At 35.7% G+C, this 19,362-nt stretch overlaps 1 protein-coding gene across 4 annotated transcripts in view; it reads left to right on the top strand.

Moving 5' to 3' along the window:
• Positions 1 to 19,362, top strand: part of pip5k1bb (phosphatidylinositol-4-phosphate 5-kinase, type I, beta b) — a 45,079-nt gene that overhangs the window by 8,138 nt on the left and 17,579 nt on the right. Inside the window, exons 2-9 of one of the 4 annotated variants that reach the window (XM_046870811.1) lie at positions 4,608 to 4,694; positions 6,834 to 6,922; positions 7,780 to 7,833; positions 7,926 to 7,944; positions 8,959 to 9,089; positions 12,052 to 12,169; positions 14,677 to 14,829; positions 15,702 to 15,998. In XM_046870811.1, coding sequence (XP_046726767.1) covers positions 7,796 to 7,833; positions 7,926 to 7,944; positions 8,959 to 9,089; positions 12,052 to 12,169; positions 14,677 to 14,829; positions 15,702 to 15,998 — 756 coding nt within the window. In that variant the 5' untranslated portion in view covers positions 4,608 to 4,694; positions 6,834 to 6,922; positions 7,780 to 7,795. The remainder of the gene's footprint in view (positions 1 to 4,607; positions 4,695 to 6,833; positions 6,923 to 7,779; positions 7,834 to 7,925; positions 7,945 to 8,958; positions 9,090 to 12,051; positions 12,170 to 14,676; positions 14,830 to 15,701; positions 15,999 to 19,362) is intronic. The other 3 variants (XM_046870810.1, XM_046870813.1, XM_046870812.1) reach the window with 3 other exon arrangements.

Here is a 19,362-nt window from a genome sequence, read left to right as displayed (position 1 = left end):
ATGAAGTGTTTTAGGGCTCCTCCCTGCTGTGTCTCAATAGCTGCAATAGCTGCAATAGGTCATATTCTGATTATTTTAACATGTGTTTTATAGCATTTGCTAATTTGTAACATGTCTGCCTGGCTTTGAAGACTGGGTATGACAGTATGACATTTATATTGATGTTATATGCAGCTTGTTTTTACTTAAAATCTTTTTGTGAAAGACAACATACTGAACTTTTGGAGACTCTTTCTAGAATAAATATCTCCCTACAGAAAACCTCAACAAATCAGTGAGCTGTCAGTGCATTAAAATTAAGCATTATTCTCATTAAGCATAAAGTATCATGATGTAATATTTTTGTCGTATTGCCCAACAATAGGATCAGTAGGATTTTTTTTATATTTTACTACGATATAACAAGGGTTGTTGTATTCAGACAGCCCTGTTAAAAAAACAACAAAATATACACCATCACATAAAGTCTAATGGTTTCCACTACCAATTAGGGCTAAAACGATTCCTTGAGTAACTGAAGTAATTTGGCCTCTGGACAGGTAACACAGTAGACGCTGCAGAACAAAAAATGGAGGAACGGAAAAAGAAAACAGCGAAGGGCGAGGAGAAGATTCAGGTCAAAGAAAACGCCAGAAGGTTTCCAAAGTTTGGGATAATATCAAACAAAAACGGAAAGAAAACTCCATATAGTGCACTCAACACTTTTAAAGTAATTTTGAATTTATTTTTGTATTTTTATTTAAATACAGTGCATTCATTTTGATGTAATATGGCAATTAAAAGCACTAAATGGGTTAAGTTTTTACCAATATTCTTGTATGCGAATTTCAGCAATAAAAACTACTACTACCAATACCATTGCAAACCTTTAAATGTTACCCATTAAAACCATTCTTCAAAAGGTTCCTTTACATTTACCAAAATCAACAGTTATAGTCTGATTTATATTGAGTTTGTTATCTAGAGTACCAGTGTAGATTAATTCATCGCTAGAGACTCAAAGCACTTTTGTACGTTGCTCTGGACAAGGGCGTCTGCTAAATGCCGCAAATGTAAATGTAAATTTAAAATGTGGCTAACCGTATCATTATCATGTTTTGGGGTTCATGGTAGTTTAAGACTTCACACAAGCATGATCAGATTTAGTATTGACATTTTTAAGGAACTAATTACTTTTAGGAAATACATTTTTACAAAGAATGTAACGCAATCATTGTGTGACTGCACCCAATTATCTTATGCACAAAGAACAAAGTGTCCATATGTGGACTTAATCCTGACTGACTTAATCCTTTAATGGAGCTTAAGTCAATTAACACAATATGTTTTGTGTATAAAGAACATCAGTGAGATTTAGAAGACATCCCAAAATGTTTGTTTTCAATTAATCGGGAGAGAGTGATGGGATATGACCTAATAGATGTAGAAGGGCTTCGTGCGCAGATACATGCAAGTCTTTGTGTTAGAAGATGGCCTTGTTTGATGCGCAAATATTTGTGCTCTGATTAAAACGTCACTGCTGGAAATTATGTCAGGAAATACTTTCTATCCACATCAAACAGAGAGGGTATGATTATCCGGATCTGCCATTGTGCATTCTTACAAGAAAACGACGCCCTGAATGAAAATGTAGAATCAGTATTTGATGTTCAGTTGTCAAAAGGTTTATTTTGTAAGTAAAATTCAGTTGCAGTCTAGCTCTTTTACAAAACTCATCTTTAAACTTTTTTTTACATTAATACATCAGCTTTTATGCTAAAAATACTCTCAATGTCATTGCTTGTGTTCATCATCTCATATATTGTTAGCTGGCTGAGTCGAGTCTTAGTCCATAATACAATGCAATTGCATCATATAGTTAGCTACATTGTATTCTGGATGGTATTTTGAGTCTCTTTGCTGTCACTTCCCAATAGCATGCAACTGAACATTGCTGGAAAATGGTGAAAAGTTAAAATCTATTCAAAATTGCTGAAAAGTTATTGTGACTGTGCTATTAATAACAGTTTCCAGTTTTGATTCCATAGAAGCACAAAGCCTCAATCTTCTTCCAGGAGCTATGAAAATGAAGAACTAACCAATGATTTAGACCCACAACTTTTATTCATGATAAAAGTATTTCAATACGATTATATTTCATGTTTCAGGATTACATTTTTCTTGTAATTCACCTTGAAAAACATCTAACATTCCAGTGGAAATTTTTAAACTCTGTCTCTAAAGGATCAGGTGTTTTATATGCAGTACTTCCTGAAAGAAAATTAACACCTAAAGATTCATCAAAACATTTTATAACAACTATACTTATGTACAGGTTGTCCTCTACTTAGGATGGAGATACGTTATGACGACCCCATCGTAAGTCAAAAATAGCATAAGTCGAAGATGGATCTACTATGACTGTGACAGTCTTTCCTTCTTCATGCTGATTTCTAATTAAAATTTTCTCCTCGAAACTGATGGCTTTCCTCTTTTTGTTTTTCACTACAAGCAGGGGACATATTTGGCCACTTGGAAGACATGCTTTTATAATTAAAATTGCTTTTTAAAACCGTTTGAAACAGAAAAAAATACACACTTAGACAACTTTATTCCATCGGCCGCATCCCACACACTCATCCCAGCTGTGCATCTAATGTATCATACATCGTACGCCGCTGCTTGTGCCTGTTGCGTGAAATTTTAAATATTTGTACAATTTTGTCTTTATCGTCAATGTAAGATTGTACATAGTGCATGTATAATGTGCTACGTTAATCATGCCACCATCATTTTGTACTATGGATTTGATTAGAAACTATGCAGCACCTCAGAGGTTCTGTATTTTGCTGGCATTTAAAAGATGCTCTTATGAGACTCATTTATAGTCCCTGGAAGCATGACGGCACTTCCAGAGCAGTTTGAGGTTAAGAACTAAAGGGCACAGCAGCAATGACGAGCAAAAAGGGCAGAGAAGCTGACGCCAGCAGGTATTGGCCTGAATTCAAATTCATCCAAGTCCAAGTGACAAGGCAAACCAGCGACTCATTTGGAGTAAATCTGGAAAACGTTGCAGAGCTAGTCGGCCACTCAGGTCCATTGATGATTAGAGAAAATTGAAACTTATAACATTGTTCAAAACATGGCTTTCGGGTCTGTTTCTCTTGGTCTTACCCTGTGTCTAAGGTTTAGTGTATACAGACACTGCTGCTGAGCAACCACAGGGAAAAAACGCAGATAGAAAAGTGTTATGATGATAACGAGCCAAGTGTTCTCAAAAGTGCTGCTAGTCTACCGCATAGCATCAAAAAGATTTAATCCTCAGCGAGGTGTCATTAGCAGGTCAGGTTTAGTGCCATAACAACAGAGGAATTCAAATAGCAGTGGTTCTGTGAATGCCAATGTAAAAAAAAAACAAAAAAAAAAACAAAGGTATCTTTATTATTACATCAAAGATGTATTTTATCAACATAATCTAGAATTGTATATTTTGGGCACATCTGCCATCTTGTTGATTGATGGGTGTGAGTTTCAAACATTTTCTATTATATTTAGCAGCACAATTGCAGTTAGATCCATGTTAACCTTATGTAGCTAAACTGGTGACTTTAAATTGGTGTGAATCTGTGTAAGGTGCCTTGCGATGGACTGGCTTCCACTTTTCAGAGTATATTTCCAGAGTATAGCTTGCGTTCTTGGGACAGATTCCCCATACTCATATTTCAATGTTTGTTTTATAATTCCTACATTCTCTAAAGCTGCTTTGAGACAATGTCCATTGTGAAAAACACTATAGAAATAAACTTGAATTGAATTTTATTCGATTTTAGATCCACCATGACTCTGACCAGGATAAAGCAGCGATTAGGGCTGGAGATGAATGAATGAAATCACTTCAGTTCAAATGATTAGTCAGTGAGGCTTTTAAATATATACCTAAATGCAAACTATAGCAGTTGATCTATAGTTGATCTACCATAGATAATCTCATTGTGAGAATGTGAACATTTTGCATGCTTAAAGCTCGCACTAAAGTTGTTTACTTCCTCATATGGACTGTTAATGGAGCTTTTGGCCATATTAGTTCTTTGTCTGGACCTTTTGTCTTCTCTCAGATCTTCCACAGCAGGTGCCTTATTTTGAATGCTTGGTGTGTGGGGGGGGGGCAGACGTTGCCTCAGGCTAGGATCAGTGTGAAACAGGATTTTATTATAGACGTTGCACGTGCTTAGACAGAGACTTAAACCTTAACCGACTTTAAAGACGTGCCATTGTAGTGGTTATTTCCAAAAGTACTTGAGCTGCCTGTGTGTTGTTCAGATTTGGCAGATTCATTGTTTGACCTGATGAAGGTTATGATTTGCGAAGCACAAATTGTTTTTTATTATGCATAGCAAGCCCAGAGCCGTACTGATAAATACTTTATCTTTTGATTTCCAAGTTCTAAAAGACAAAGAAAATCGAAATGTTCACAAAATGCAGGTGAGCTCTGAGAAGACAATACAGTAGGCTGATAGGGTTGAAAGTTGAACACGGAAATACAATTAAATTATTGTATAAACGTGAGAAGCTTTTTTGACTTGTGTGTGTGTGTGTGTGTGTGTGTGTGTGTGTGTGTGTTTTCACAGTGCGATAGGTAGCCTGCACGGCCTTGAGGGAATGATTATGTAACAAAGGTTGCTGAAGGTCTTGGCCACGTCCACATTCATACGCAGGTGCAGAAAAACTCTGCATACAGACTGGCCGCCCTTCACAACATTTCTCTTCCTCTCTCTCTCTTTTTTATAAGTCTTTTTCATCTGCCCAAACACTGTGAATTTGGGCGTTTTTTAGTTTTCTTTCTAGTATTCTTCTCCCAGACACCACCCCTCCATGCCACGTGTTCTCTATCCTCTTTCTCTCTCGCTTGCTGTTATATACATTGCGTTGCATGCAGTACCGCACCGATGCAGTAAACGCAGTAAACGAGGAAATAAGCCCATGGCGGTCTTTAAGTCTGAATAAGGACTCAAGCTTGTCTCTGGCACGCTGCATATTTATGCCAGTGCCCTGCAAGGAAATTATCATTCATTCACACCCTTTCAGAGCGCCTGCTTTTACTCTCCTGCTTTAACGAGGTGCTGTTTATATGCACGTACACTCGGGCACAAAACACACATTTATGCGCACACACCTTCACATTTCAGCGAGTCGGGTCAGAGGGTTGCGATTCCTACCTCATTTGTTACAACCTTTTCAGCTCATTATCTAATGACAGAGATGTGTTCCAGATCACATCAATTTTTCAGAGTGTATATTGAAATGTACTGCGTATTCAGTAAGAAATATGAACCAAAGAGTAAATGGTGACAGAACAAATATCATTCAGACAAATCCTTTTGCACCAACTTGGCTCATCACGTATCAGAGAATGTAGTTTAGGAGCCTGTTTTAGATATCAAACAGTGAACATTGTTACATTTTTTAACATCATTTGAATGCAATGAGTGCAAAAAAACATGGAACAAATGTTTGTCATGATACTGCCTGAGGTCAGGCCGAAAGTTGATTTATTTTGTATGAGGCCGAAGAGTGTTAACCCTTTTATCGTTAGTGATTTCTTAATGATTACAGTGTTTATTTTATTGATGAGTGACACGTTGCTTTTGGCAGCTGTATATATTTAAGTATAATGTTGTAGAGACAAGTTCCTGTTATCAACTGTATTCTCTGTCTTAAAATATCACAGTGTCAATGACATTTATTGTTAGTCTTGGATTCTATAGAGTATGCATGTATAATTATAACCAATAAATAATTATTATGAACCTATTGATTTTACCACTAGAACTGATATTGAGCTGCATTGTTACATAAAATGATTACGTTTTTCTTCAATCAGCATTATTGTATAATGTTCATTATTTTGTGACCTCAGTATCAGGACAATTTAAAATGATTTTGGCCTTTGATGTAAATTCTTGCAATGAGAATCCTTTTATATTAATTTATACATTTCATAGCAGTTACTGCGCACAGGGACATTGTCATACTAGAACAGATTTGGGTCTCTGAGTTCAAGTGAAGGGAAATCAAAATACACCCAATACAATTAAGTGTCTTCAACAGTTTAGGGTAGAACCACATATAGCTGTCAAATGTCTAAATACTTTTGTCTATATAGTGAACATTATGGGTTACTTAGGAATACAGTGATGATCTAAAAAACATCTCACAAAAAACTTTTTTAGTGTTTTGGGCCTCCAGTGTTGGAGTCTGCCACTTCTCTAACAGATTGATCAGTCTCTAAGATTTAGATGGAAGCGATATTTCATGATAAATAATACATATAGATTGAATAATGCATTGTGAGATGCATTGCTTTCTTATTACTTGTCTGGGTTTTTTTTTTTTTTTTTTTTTTTTTTGTAAAACAGAGTTTGCCCTTGATATTATCATGTCAGGGTGCTCGAGAAAACTCTGCCATACAGACTGTTTAGTCCCAGTAAAAGGACGCCTCATGTTTAGACAGCTGCTGTTGTGTGAGAACTCTGGAGCACTAACACAATTTGAGAGCTTAAATTGTGGCCCGACACAAGGAAGTGGATACATTTTCCTCCCAATTCAGTTAGGTAATGAGGAGACAGGGGAGGAACTGTGTGCATGGCTCAGAGAACACATAAACACACACACAGAGTGAGAGAAATGTGCCTATGCATGCAAATTCAGCAAGGTTGGACATTTTTGCTGTAGATTTTCTAATCACCGTTGTATTTTCTATGAAAACATAGATGCATTTAATAAACCAACTGACAGTGCAGTTTATTTACTTTTTGTCATGTGAACTAATTGATGCTGTTACTTTTCTATCCTAGGTTAAGTGAAATTGGACTACATAGTCCATATGAGTGAGCAATGCAGCAGCCGTGAGCAACAAAGCAACTGTGTGTGTGGTTAAATAAAGGTAGGACTAACATTTGTACATGTTACTGTAAAATGTGTACTCTACTGTTAATTGTAATATTATTACACACACACACACACATATATATATATATATATATATATATATATATATATATATATATATATATATATATATATATATTAGGGCTGTCAAAATGAACACGTTAATGCAAATTCAATGTAGCAAATTTTATTAAAGTGCAATTATTGCAGCAGACATTTCTGTTATTTTTATTTTTATTAAGAATATACACAAATAAATATAAAAGAGAAGAAATTAAAACCTTAAATGCAACACACATTTATTCACGACGTCCTTTATTTATTTAAATATAAAAACTCCACCGACAAAAATCCACCGTGAAGCACACATTCAGCAATTAGAACCGTTTGTGTGAAAACATAGCAAAAGTTCCATTTGGTGTCCGGATGAGTTACATAATTAAAACACAATAATTACTTAATTACCATAATACAAGAATATTTTGTCTTCATGCTCTATGTTGAGTATGGTTTCACTAATAAACATATTAATACATGTACATACACATGTTAATACAATTGACTTAATAATAGTAAGCTTAATATCTAGATGTGTACACTATTCTAAAAGTTGTACACTTTATTTTAATATTATTATACTTTATTGTGACATTAATACACATTATTGTAAAATTAGTACACTTTATTGTGAGCAATCAAAAGTAAGCACTGCAGATAATGTTATGATTTCATGTTTACTATTTAAACAAATTCCTATGTTTTTGATTCAAAGAATGTGTGGATGTTCAGGTCGATTTGTGCAGTGTATATTGTCTTTTTTGACCCAGTCCTCAATATCTGTCTCTCTGAAAGATGTCGGCGACTGAAAATGTCGGCAGGCCAAGCAGAGAGAAAACCTATAAAAAGGTAAATGTTTCTGAGTGAACTGTTAAACTTCTACATTCATCCCTCTGGGCTTATAAATATAAATATATGCTTATAAATATTTATTTTTTTAGGCTGAGGAACCCAATGACAGTAAGCCATAACTTTCTTGCGGTACATTTAAAATCCGAACCCCCTTAAATTCCCAGGAGTTAGAATTGAATCCTCAATTTGCATAACTTTCTTAAACTCAGTACATTACTAAATGATTTATAGTAGCTAATGAATAATAATTAATAAGATGTGGTTCGTAGTATGCTGTGAATTTAAGGGGTTAATAAGTGATAGACGTATCCTCACCTCAACAAGGGCAAAGCAGCTTATTTGTATAAGCCTGGACCCCAGAGTTTTAGTTTAGTATTGTGGGTTCCTTCCATTTATTCAAGTCACCCAAAGTTTTGTTTTCTCCGAATATTCTCAGAAAATTGCCGAACTAGCCAAAGTGTCTCTACAAAGTTAGATTTAAAGACATTATAGCCTAAAAAAACTCAATAAATAGCTTTGTATTGACAAAATTGTCCTAAATTTCATCACAATATATTAAAAACAATCATATTCCAGTATGCAAATAATCTCTGGTATTATGTTTGTTTTTACTGGAGATGTATGTCGATGTTTATTAAGGCCAGATTTAGAGATTTTTATTATTTTTTTTGTAGAACCCCTCTTCATAAAACAACTTTATTTGTTATAGAAAAAGGTTTTGGGTGACTTTAAGAAAGAGGAAGTGACATGCTGTTTTACAGGGTGCTGCAAGACTGTGGACCACTGTGAACATCACAAAACATATGCTGTATAACAGAGAATTTGTTATCAGTGTTATCTTGCTGGAACTGCTGTCTCAGGACCACAACAGAGCTCAGATAACTATAACATAATGTGTTTAATGTCCACTTGCCAAAATAGTGGTATTAACAGAGGTCCATTCAGTCTTGCAGGGTATACAGATGCCATTCAGCCATTCCCTCCCTGTACTTGTTATGGTTGACATATTTTGTTTAATGAACCTTCACCTATGATGCAACATCATGGGAAGTAACTTACTAGAGCCAAAATATGCAATCCCAGCAGTGTTCTTATGTTATTTATGTGTGTCTGTTTGACCAGACATCATCCTCGGCTATTAAGGGAGCCATCCAGTTGGGCATTGGTTACACTGTAGGGAATCTGACCTCAAAACCTGACCGAGATGTACTCATGCAGGATTTTTATGTGGTGGAGAGCGTATTTCTGCCCAGGTAAGCCCAATTAGATTTGTAAAAAGATTCTTCTGTTGGCTCAAAATGCATAAATCACTTCTTTTTCATAGTATTTTTTTTTTTTTTTTTCATAGTAGCCACCTTGCTTTTTGGTTTCCATCTGTTGCTTTTTCTTTTCACCTGAATCCCTCCTGTGATCAGAGTTGGGAAGTATCACTATTTCTTAACACTTTGATATTTACTTAAATTTCAAAAGAAAATATCTCCTTTTTTCTCGGTACATTTTAATTTCACACAGTCATAAGGAAACATTTTAACATCGGAGAACTTTAACGGGTTGATCTAAATTCCTAACACATCTAGATTTTAAATGAACAGATGCTCATTATGTAGCTAGCTAATAGCTAATTAATCTAACCTAGCTATTAGCATTGTTAGTTTGTATTTTCAGAGTTTTTATTATGTTCTAGCTAATATTTAGTTCTATGTGTATAGCAGCAAAAGCTGTAGTTAGTTAGCTGATGTATTTTCTTGTACATTTAATAATATCTTCAGTGGCTGTCCTGCTAGCTAACATTTGGAAAATACCATTGGGTTGTTAGTGACAGATCCGCTGATGTACAAACAGTCGCAAAATGTACTGCACATTTTAAGGCAACTATCATTTTCTTATGTGAATCTTTTTTGTAGTTTTACTTAGGCATGTTCTACTTTAGCTTGTATAATGAATTTCAAGGTGTCCTTTATCGTTTATTTAAATGATTAATCAGTCAAAAATGTAAGGAGTATTACTTCCACCTAGCACAATTTTGACTGTATGTTGGTCTCGTAATAAGGATTGCCCTGCATAATATATTTACTTATTTAGATGAGCATTTGGCAGTCATTCTTTTGTATATATCTCGATGTGGAAAAACTTTCTATACTTAAAACTTAAGCTCTTTAAGACCTCCACTGGTTGCTGAAATAGTTTACCACTTCAAATTCTTCGAGCACACAGCATTCTGTGTAAATATGTATTAAAACTATCCATTGGTGAGGTACTGCTAGGTCATTTGTCTTCATAAAGCATTGTCAAGTTGTGCAAACAACTCAAATAAATGACTCCCCAAAATCAAAAACAAGTTTGAAGGATTCCATATTGCTCTGGCTACAAGAGGAAAAACAGTGTGTTTCAAAGCTCTAACTCCAGGGTACTGGCAGTCATATTTGCACCTCCTGCCAAGCATGCCTGGCATCTTGCTGCACTTTCATGTGCTAATGCGCAAAGTGACAACTCCTGACAACATTACGAGTAGCTAATGTGAACTCCGTGGCAATGACGGTTGCAGTGTCAAGTGTACCACTTAACTGGCATGCATTTATACTGTAAATATAAATTTAATTCGTTTTTTTTATTGATAATAGCCTTTCACTTAACTTCACTTAACAGTTTTCAAGGTGTATTAAGGCCTTTTTTTACTCAGTAACTTTTTTACTAAGCCACTCAGGTTTGCACGTATTTTGGTTTAACCCTGTCTCAGTTTGTGCAGCACTGGGATGACAGTAAGACAGGACTAGGACCTCCTTGGCCTCGGGGATCCGTCACAGTATTCTGTGTCCTGGATTGCATTGCGTATTTGCCTCTAGTGTCTCACATTCACAACAAGGACTTTGTGAATGGGGGCTAAATGAGATCAAATGACCTCTTAGTCCTCTGGTATACAGTATCATTTCGCATGGGAACTCTCTACTTCAGGCCACAGAAGCATTTTTGTTAGACACTGTTTTTCTCAGAGGATTAACATTACCCTGAGATTTTAAAAGATCCCCATTTATATGGATCTACATCTATGGCTAAATCATAGCTTTTCTGGATTTATGTCGTCATCACTAATTAATGGAATTCCCTAGAATTTCACTACATATGTAAGTATCATGAACATGTATTTGTATAAGTACATGTACAAGTATCAAGAACATGGAAATGCTTCCGTTTGTAGTCGACCCCCGATTATTCGCGGTTCAGAACTTGCAGCTTGAAAAATACGCGGGTTCTCATTTGGAACCTAACTAACAGCAAGCGGGGGATTATCCTAAAATTTGCGGGAATCTGCAGCGGGACCGAATGTTCAGGAACGTTAGGAATAACATTTTAAACTATGTTTTCACTAACAAATTTCATACATTTTGTTTGAAACACATTATTGTATTACAGTGACATAATGTCTAAATGAATTCACTACGGTACCATAGGGGCTGCAGGGGTGCGTCCAAAATTTCAGATTTTCAGAACTCGCAGGGGGTCTTAGAACGTAAGCCCCACAAGATCCAGGGGACCACTGTATTAAAAACCAAGAACGAGTAAACCAATTAAATTTTCTTTTGGGAGTCTAAGGGCAGAAAATGTATTTTTGTTTCAAATATGTGACTATGCAGTATAAACTACAAACATGACCATGTTTTTATGATATTGTTTTAGGTTTGTTTAAATTTTTACCATTGCTTGTGTTTTTGCAAAGGATTTATCTTATTCAAAGATGATAAGGCTGAGACAAAATATGTTGATAATTAAAACCAACAAATTCCTCTGTCTAAAAAACAGTCACAAAGAATGAATTCCAGTGATTTAGAGAACACAAAGATGAGGGAGCTTTACCTACAAATATATTTGACTGATAAAATCAGGACACCTTAGTGTCATGTGCTTAGATATAAACATTAAAATGCAAAATTACTGCATTTTTGTTTTTATTGTTTTTTTTTTTTTAAGACAGAGTGCATCTAAGTTGGTCTGCACAAGAACATCTTTTAATGTACATGTAAAAGCAGCAACAACTGCCCTTATACTTCCACTGTGAGTGAATATGGAGTTAAATAGTTGACCTTTTTTGTTAGGTGTTGGAGTCGTTTGTAAAGTAAATTATCTGTTTGTCAAACATACAGTAAGAAAAAGAAAATCCAACTATAGTATGTATCGTTACAGCAAAAATATGACTTCCTGATTTCTGTCTTGTCACAGCGAGGGGAGCAACCTGACTCCAGCACACCACTATCCTGACTTCCGGTTCAAAACCTATGCCCCGTTGGCCTTCCGGTACTTCCGAGAACTTTTTGGAATCAAACCCGATGACTACCTGGTAAGTGTTAGTCAGCGTTATATTACTTTTTTCCACAAAAGTGACAAATTGTTATATTGCAGGATGAATAGTTTCTTATCATACAACCAAACTAGGTGTCTAGCTAATGATTAACTATAATAAAGCCTCTTCCTACCAGTAATGTCTAGGACCTTTGATAAGCCTCTTAGCATGCCACCTAATTACTAAGGGATCTTTAAATAAGGACTAATGACCATTTTTCCCCCCTAATTAAGTAAAGGATTAAGTCTTAGTTCACACTGCTCAATAAGTGTGTTTTAGAAGTTGGTTCGCTGTGGTTAATGAAGCTGTGTGCTGCTCCAGATGGAATTTTAGCATCTGCAGTGCCTCTGCAGTAACCCTACCGTTAATGTAGGCATTTCAGTTTCAAGGCACTGTTAGTCTGAGTGATCGAGAATTTTCTTTTATGTGTTTACATTATACTTGTAGACACAAATGTGCATAGTATGTGGGTATGGATATATGTGTGTGTGCATTTTACTTGCGTATGTCAAAATGCAAATATGTAGGTGTGTGCCTGCAGATAAACATATATGTATGTATGTTTGTGTATGTGTTTGTCTGTGTGCTCGACTGATGACTAACATTAATTAGCCATACTACGCAGATAGCTCGGTAAACGTCTTGCTTGCGCAGAATGTAATCAGGCAGTAATTAGCCTCTGGGAACAGAAGAGGCTCTCAAAAGCCTGTCATTCATCGTTTCATGCTTCCTTCGTCTCCTCTTTAATAGTCACAAACCTACACTTCTTTACCTCTCTTTATGTGCTATAATGAAGCACACAGTCACTACAGGCTCTTGGTTATCAATGTTACGTAATAATGATAATATCAGTAAGACAAGGACACTCTGTGACCAGAATGTCTACTGAGGCCAAGAAACAAGATATTAAAATTCCTGGATTTTTTCGTCTATTCTTCATCCATTATTCTTGGCAATAACTTTTTTTTTTTGGACTAGTACAAGATGTGACATTACATACAATGCAAACAACCTCCTCGTTTTATTGCTGGTAATAATACAGCAAATCTAGATAGCTGGCCATCTTATTTCTTTCATACTCGGTAAATACTAGATAGAAAGTAGTTATATGCGTTACAGTGTGTGTTTGGGAGGAGCTTTTGCCCAGATTCACTAATTTGACTCACAGATATGGTTGACACACACACACACACACACACACACACACACACACACACACACACACACACACACACACCAGACCTCAGCTGGTCCAAATGCAAATGCTTTGTGTTTGTGCTTCGGGCATAACCTCACTGCTCATTTTCATTAACCAGATACTGCGCATGCGTTTGTTTCGATGTGTGTGTGTGTGTGTGTGTGTGTGTGTGTGTGTGTGTGTGTGCATGCGTGTTTGTGTATAAAGTTTGTTAAGGAGTTTCATTAACCAGACATTTTTTTTTATGTTTTATGTTTATTATAAGTTTGTTGAGTTTTCTATTCTTCATATTGTTCTATGTCATCTCAACACAACATGCATGCATAACAACACCACACAAAATCGCATAACACAAGATCTCCTTCGATAATTCCGTCCTTACTAAAACATTAAACTATCTGCTCCCATCCCTCAAGCTGTCCTTTTTCACATAGTCAAATGAGCCTGTGTTTGCACTTCTGTGTGAATGAGGATTGAAATGTAGATGCCTACCTATCTGTAACCCATAAACAAAACCCACACTGGCACACACTTGTTGCTTTGTCACCTGTTTTGAAGAGGTTTGACTGGTTAGTTGTAAATTGTAGTGAGATGAGGTATTTGAAATAAGATATCCCATCTGTCAGGTTTTTTTTCTGTATATTCTGTTTTTTTGTCCTCAATTGGAAAGGTTACAGAATTTTTTCATACATTCACAGAATTTAGGAGACTTCCAGAGCAACTAACACAAGTGCATTTCTTGACTATATTATATAGTTATGGAGGGAAACAATTTACAATTGTAATTTCTCGTGTCACAATGAACAGGTTGGGTTCCCATTTGCATCTGGTTTCTCTCAAGTTTTCTTCTTCAAATTGGCTTAGGAGTCCTTTCCTTGCCTTGATCTCCTCTGGCTTTCACATTAGGGATAAATGTTTGAATTCTAAATTTATACCCATAATTTATAAAACAAAAAAAAAAATTATTTTAAGTCTGCTTTTTGTCCATTAGTAAAAGTGTTTTAACTTAAGTTGAATTGAGTTGAATTAAAATTAATTGAATGTAATTAAATTGAAACGAATTTAATTTAAATGTACATTTTTCCAATTCTTGAGGAAAGGGTTTTGTTACTGTGTGGATTTTGTCTATTCAGCCAATGTTGTTTGAGGAGACCTGCAGCAGTATCAGCATTCTTGTGTTTGATAATTATTGTGAGGGTCAATTTATTCAACATGTGCTTGAGGTTGAAGGCTTAAATAGGACACAACACAGAGTTGGCTTTGATACAATAGGAATCTGACTGCATATTCTCTTCCTCTATTACAGTACTCGATCTGCAAGGAGCCCCTGATCGAGCTGTCCAACCCCGGTGCCAGCGGCTCGCTCTTCTACCTGACCAGCGATGACGAATTCATCATCAAGACCTTGCAGCACAAGGAAGCTGAGTTTCTACAAAAACTGCTGCCAGGCTATTACATGGTGAGTTCCCGATCATTTCTCAGAGCTCTGCTCGTTTCTTCACTCCACACAGGTTTCCTTGCTTTCCTCGTCTCCTCGCAACTCCAAATAAGGGCTCGGTGAGTGACCGCTGTGAGGACATGCCTCTAGCAAACTAACACTGGGACTTGTGGAGGAGAGTGAGTTCATCACAACTACATGCTTGGACCCTTTTTGGAAATATTTCTTCATTGATTTTTAAAGGGAATGCACAGTGTTTGAGTGTTTTATGCGCAAATAGTGTTTAGAGTGTTTAGCGCAGTGGTAAAGAAGCAAATCACAGTGGATATAGCAGGAGGAAGCTGCACAATGTGCATGCATCTGCATCCTTATTATTTTATTACATTTTACTATAAATAATTGAAAGTATAACCAGTCACTTATTTGTACATTAAAATGTTTGACAAATGGGACATGCTGATTTTGGAAGATGATTAACTTCATGGTTACTCCGCTCAGCATCAGGTTGCATCACACCGTAGCACCTGTATTCAATATGTGAATTTATTGAGGTTGGGCAGGTAAACCTTTTGCTAATTGAAACCATTTTAAAAGCTTACTGTCCTAAAAGTATTATGTAAATTCTAATACACAGTCTTCTAGCCACCAGTGAACTGAGACTGTAAACTTTAGACTCTAGATGTCTTCAAAATGCATATTGCACTCTCCAGTAAATAGACAGTTCCTAAAACCAAAAACTGTTTTGTGTATGACACCAAATGTCATGTGGTGGCCACCAAAATAATCACTTGTGTTTCAGTTTGAAGTCTTGATCTGGTTCTGCATTTCTCATCTGATCCAAATAAAGCAGGCTTTTATAAAACACATTTTATTTTGTTTCTCTATTTGAACAGAATCTCAACCAGAACCCCAGGACACTTTTGCCAAAGTTCTACGGTCTCTACTGCATGCAGTCAGGTGGAATGAACATCCGTGTAGTGGTTATGAACAACGTCCTGCCCCGCTCATTACGAATGCACTACAAATATGATCTCAAAGGTTCTACGTACAAACGGCGGGCCTCTCGAAAAGAGCGTGAGAAGTCCTGCCCAACTTACAAGGACCTGGACTTTCAGGACATGCATGAAGGTCTGTACTTTGACACAGAGACCTACAACGCTTTGATGAAGACCCTGCAGCGTGACTGCCGGGTATGTATTCTATTCTATTCTATTCTATTCTATTCTATTCTATTCTATTCTATTCTATTCTATTATATTATATTATATTATATTATATTATATTATATTATATTTCAGTGTGGAGTAGTTATCACACTAATATCACCAGGACTAATAGAGAAGAGGCACACTGGTGGAATCAGGGTTATTTGTGATGGTGTAGGTCTTTTCAGAACATAATCGTGAAAGTCCAGTATTATTTATAGACGGGTTTACATGGAACATGGGAATTTGTCATAATCCCAGCATCAGGCACTAATCACTGCTATTGCTACTGAAACAATCACTTTGTGTCCTCTTCCAAAGTTATTTATAATCCTATGTTCAGACAACATATTAAGGCTTATATAAAGATTATGTGCTGACCTGTATAGGTAATGTATTTCATAATAATAATAATACTGATGCAGGGCACAGCTTCTCTTTTTGTACTAGCATTTGTTACTATGTAATATGAGGTAAAACCGACCCAGAAACCCAGATCTGGAAGGACCTTATGCAAGCTTGGTTTTTAAGATGAACTTTACAGGAAGGTAGCTCTTGAAGATAATACTTAGACTCTCCATCTTTTCATTTCTTAGATGTGAAAACAATAAGAGCTTTACTTATTTGCTCTGTAATAAGTCATTAATGGCATTCCACCAATAGTGGGTTTTCAAAAAAGCGCCTTAGGCAAATATTTTTCACTGAAAACTGAATTTATTTGGTCAATTTTTAACCTACAAAGGCTTCACAGTTGTCTGAGTGCTGAGAGTAGGTGTGTTTGTGTGTTGGTTTAATTAAAGACTAATTTCATTCTTTTTTATTTCTTAGAAGTATAATTAACAGCAACTCTTCTCTATTTGGTGGTCTCTTACTTCATAAAGAATATCACAATTAACCTGCTTTTTTTATACAAAAATAAAGATAATGGATTGATGGTCACTACATTACATTCACATTGTCTAATTTTAAATATAGAAACAGAATCAAAGGTTTAACCATGATTAGAGAAGAGAACTTTTAGCTGCAGAACTAGCATTCAAACATAGCAATTTAACATGATCATAGCTATTGTTAAAGCTAAAAATATTTTTGTAGTATTAAATTTGGCCCACCAAAATTTCTAGACAAGTAACGATTTGAAAAATTGCTCTGTCAGAAAATTTAGGTCAAGATAAATACTGAAACACTACTGTAAGTTAGTTTGCGAGGGTTCAATTAGCCTGCTAGCTGAATGGCTCGCTAATTTAACTAATGAGCAATATCGAATGTATTCTGATGTATTTTTTTCCATTTTGACTACAGTTACGTGAATATGATGATGCAAATAAAGATCTATAGTGAGATTTATCTTGTGTGTGTACTGGTATACTGATGTATGATGAGACATATCGTTGGGAAGAAACTGAAAAAAGCAAAAGAATATCTGGTGCATTGCATTTGCCTTAATGAAGGAAACACTGAATGAGGAACTCCTGAATCATACGTTTCTTTGTCAGGAAGCATGATGCTTAATTCCAAGAACATTATCACTCATGTTTTTTTTCCATTGAGTAAGCTGGGTGTCTGCCCTGGCTGTAAACCAGAAGGAATATACTTTCCTTTACATTGCTTTGTTAACGTGCATACAAAAAAAAAAAAAAAAAAAAAAGGGGGGTCTCAGATCTCGTAGTGATAAGATAAATGACCTATATACTTCATCTGAATGTCACAGAGGCTTATTATTGACTAAAGACAAAAAGTATGCTGAGGACCCAAACTATTTGTTCTCATAGATATGGTTCGGGACACGATGGTAGTCCAAGTTCTTTAATTATCTGATTAGGGCATGTTCTAGTCATGGCCAAAACAAGTCATCCAAAACAGCAAAGGCAGTGCTTGAAAATTCTTCGCCGTTGCATTCCTTTCTATTTTAGACCTTCAGACCTTTGACGTCATATATGATGTCATTTTTTCCATTAGATAGCATAGACAAAACAATGATTACAAATAGAGCAATGTTTTCTGTTTGGGACTTGGTAATTGCTTTATTGCTATTGCATTTACTATTTAGCTTTTTTTATTCACACAAATGCAGTATAGACACTAGTTTGGCTTGTAGACATGTAGATATCTTTATTTATTTTAACAGTCATTACTAAGGAAGTGCAAATGAACTATGAGGAAATACTAACGAAGCAAATTGTTTCCTTTTACTAAGGCTGGGTGAAGTTCAAAATAAAATGGTTACTTGTTACTCCTTTCAAAACAGTGCACAATTTTATGTTCTTAATCCACTAAACGCTGAGGACTGGAGGTCCAGACTTTCTTCTCTTGTGTAATACATTCTTTTCTTGCATAACTACATAACTTCTCCGCTTAGTTTCACTGCAGGTACTGAATAATAATAGACACTGAATATGCTTTAAACAAATAATAAACTCGAAGCATGATTTCTTGGTTAATATTATATAAGCAAGTTTGTTAGATATGCTATCTGACTCATTATAATGCTTTTAAAGGCTTGGTGAAGTGATACTGAAACTGAATACTATCAGGTTATCACAACATAAAACAAGGAACTGGTTGAAGTGTGTCAATATGTGGCATTATTTGGTGTAATAAAGCAACTGCATTTGCTAATTTTTTTTTCCTTTGGCTGATTTGTGAATCCATGCTCACATCCACTTCATGTTTATTTACCGACATATAGGTTCTTCTAAAGCATTCAATCTCTAAAAGTTTCAACCACGTCAAGCAGTTTCTCTGAAGCCCCCATTATTCCACTTTTCTTGGTACAACTAGTTTTTTGTGCTTTCTGTCCATCCTGCTTGGCCAGGATCAGCCCTAATGCGAGTTACATCACTGTCTCAATGGCTGTGAGAACTTTTTTGTGAATATGCAAGAAAAAAAAAACATGGACTAGTTGCACTGAAAATCACACATTTATATTGATGTGCCTGCTCTTGAACTTTATTATTTCTATCAGCTCATTCACAGGGACTGGTATAGACACAACACAATATAAGCGTAATTATATGTAATGTAAGCACATTATTATACAACAAAAATTTATAGTCAGAAATTTTGGTTTTATAAGGATTTTTTTATTGAACATTTATGGAAGGAGTTCCTAGAATCTGTGCTTTGTAACAGGTCAGAGGAGATTGTCTGTAACATTGCAAGCCGTCTTGTTGACCTCAAGAGAAAGAAGAAAGAGGGAGTAGCTTTGAAATGACTGCTTATAACTATTTATATATATTATATATATACATATATATATATATATATATATATACAGGGAGTGCAGAATTATTAGGCAAATGAGTATTTTGACCACATCATCCTCGTTATGCATGTTGTCTTACTCCAA

This window comes from Silurus meridionalis, chromosome 17 (assembly GCF_014805685.1).
Source record: "Silurus meridionalis isolate SWU-2019-XX chromosome 17, ASM1480568v1, whole genome shotgun sequence".
In the NCBI taxonomy this organism is placed as follows: domain Eukaryota; kingdom Metazoa; phylum Chordata; class Actinopteri; order Siluriformes; family Siluridae; genus Silurus; species Silurus meridionalis.
This window is presented reverse-complemented; position numbering and strand designations above follow the sequence as displayed.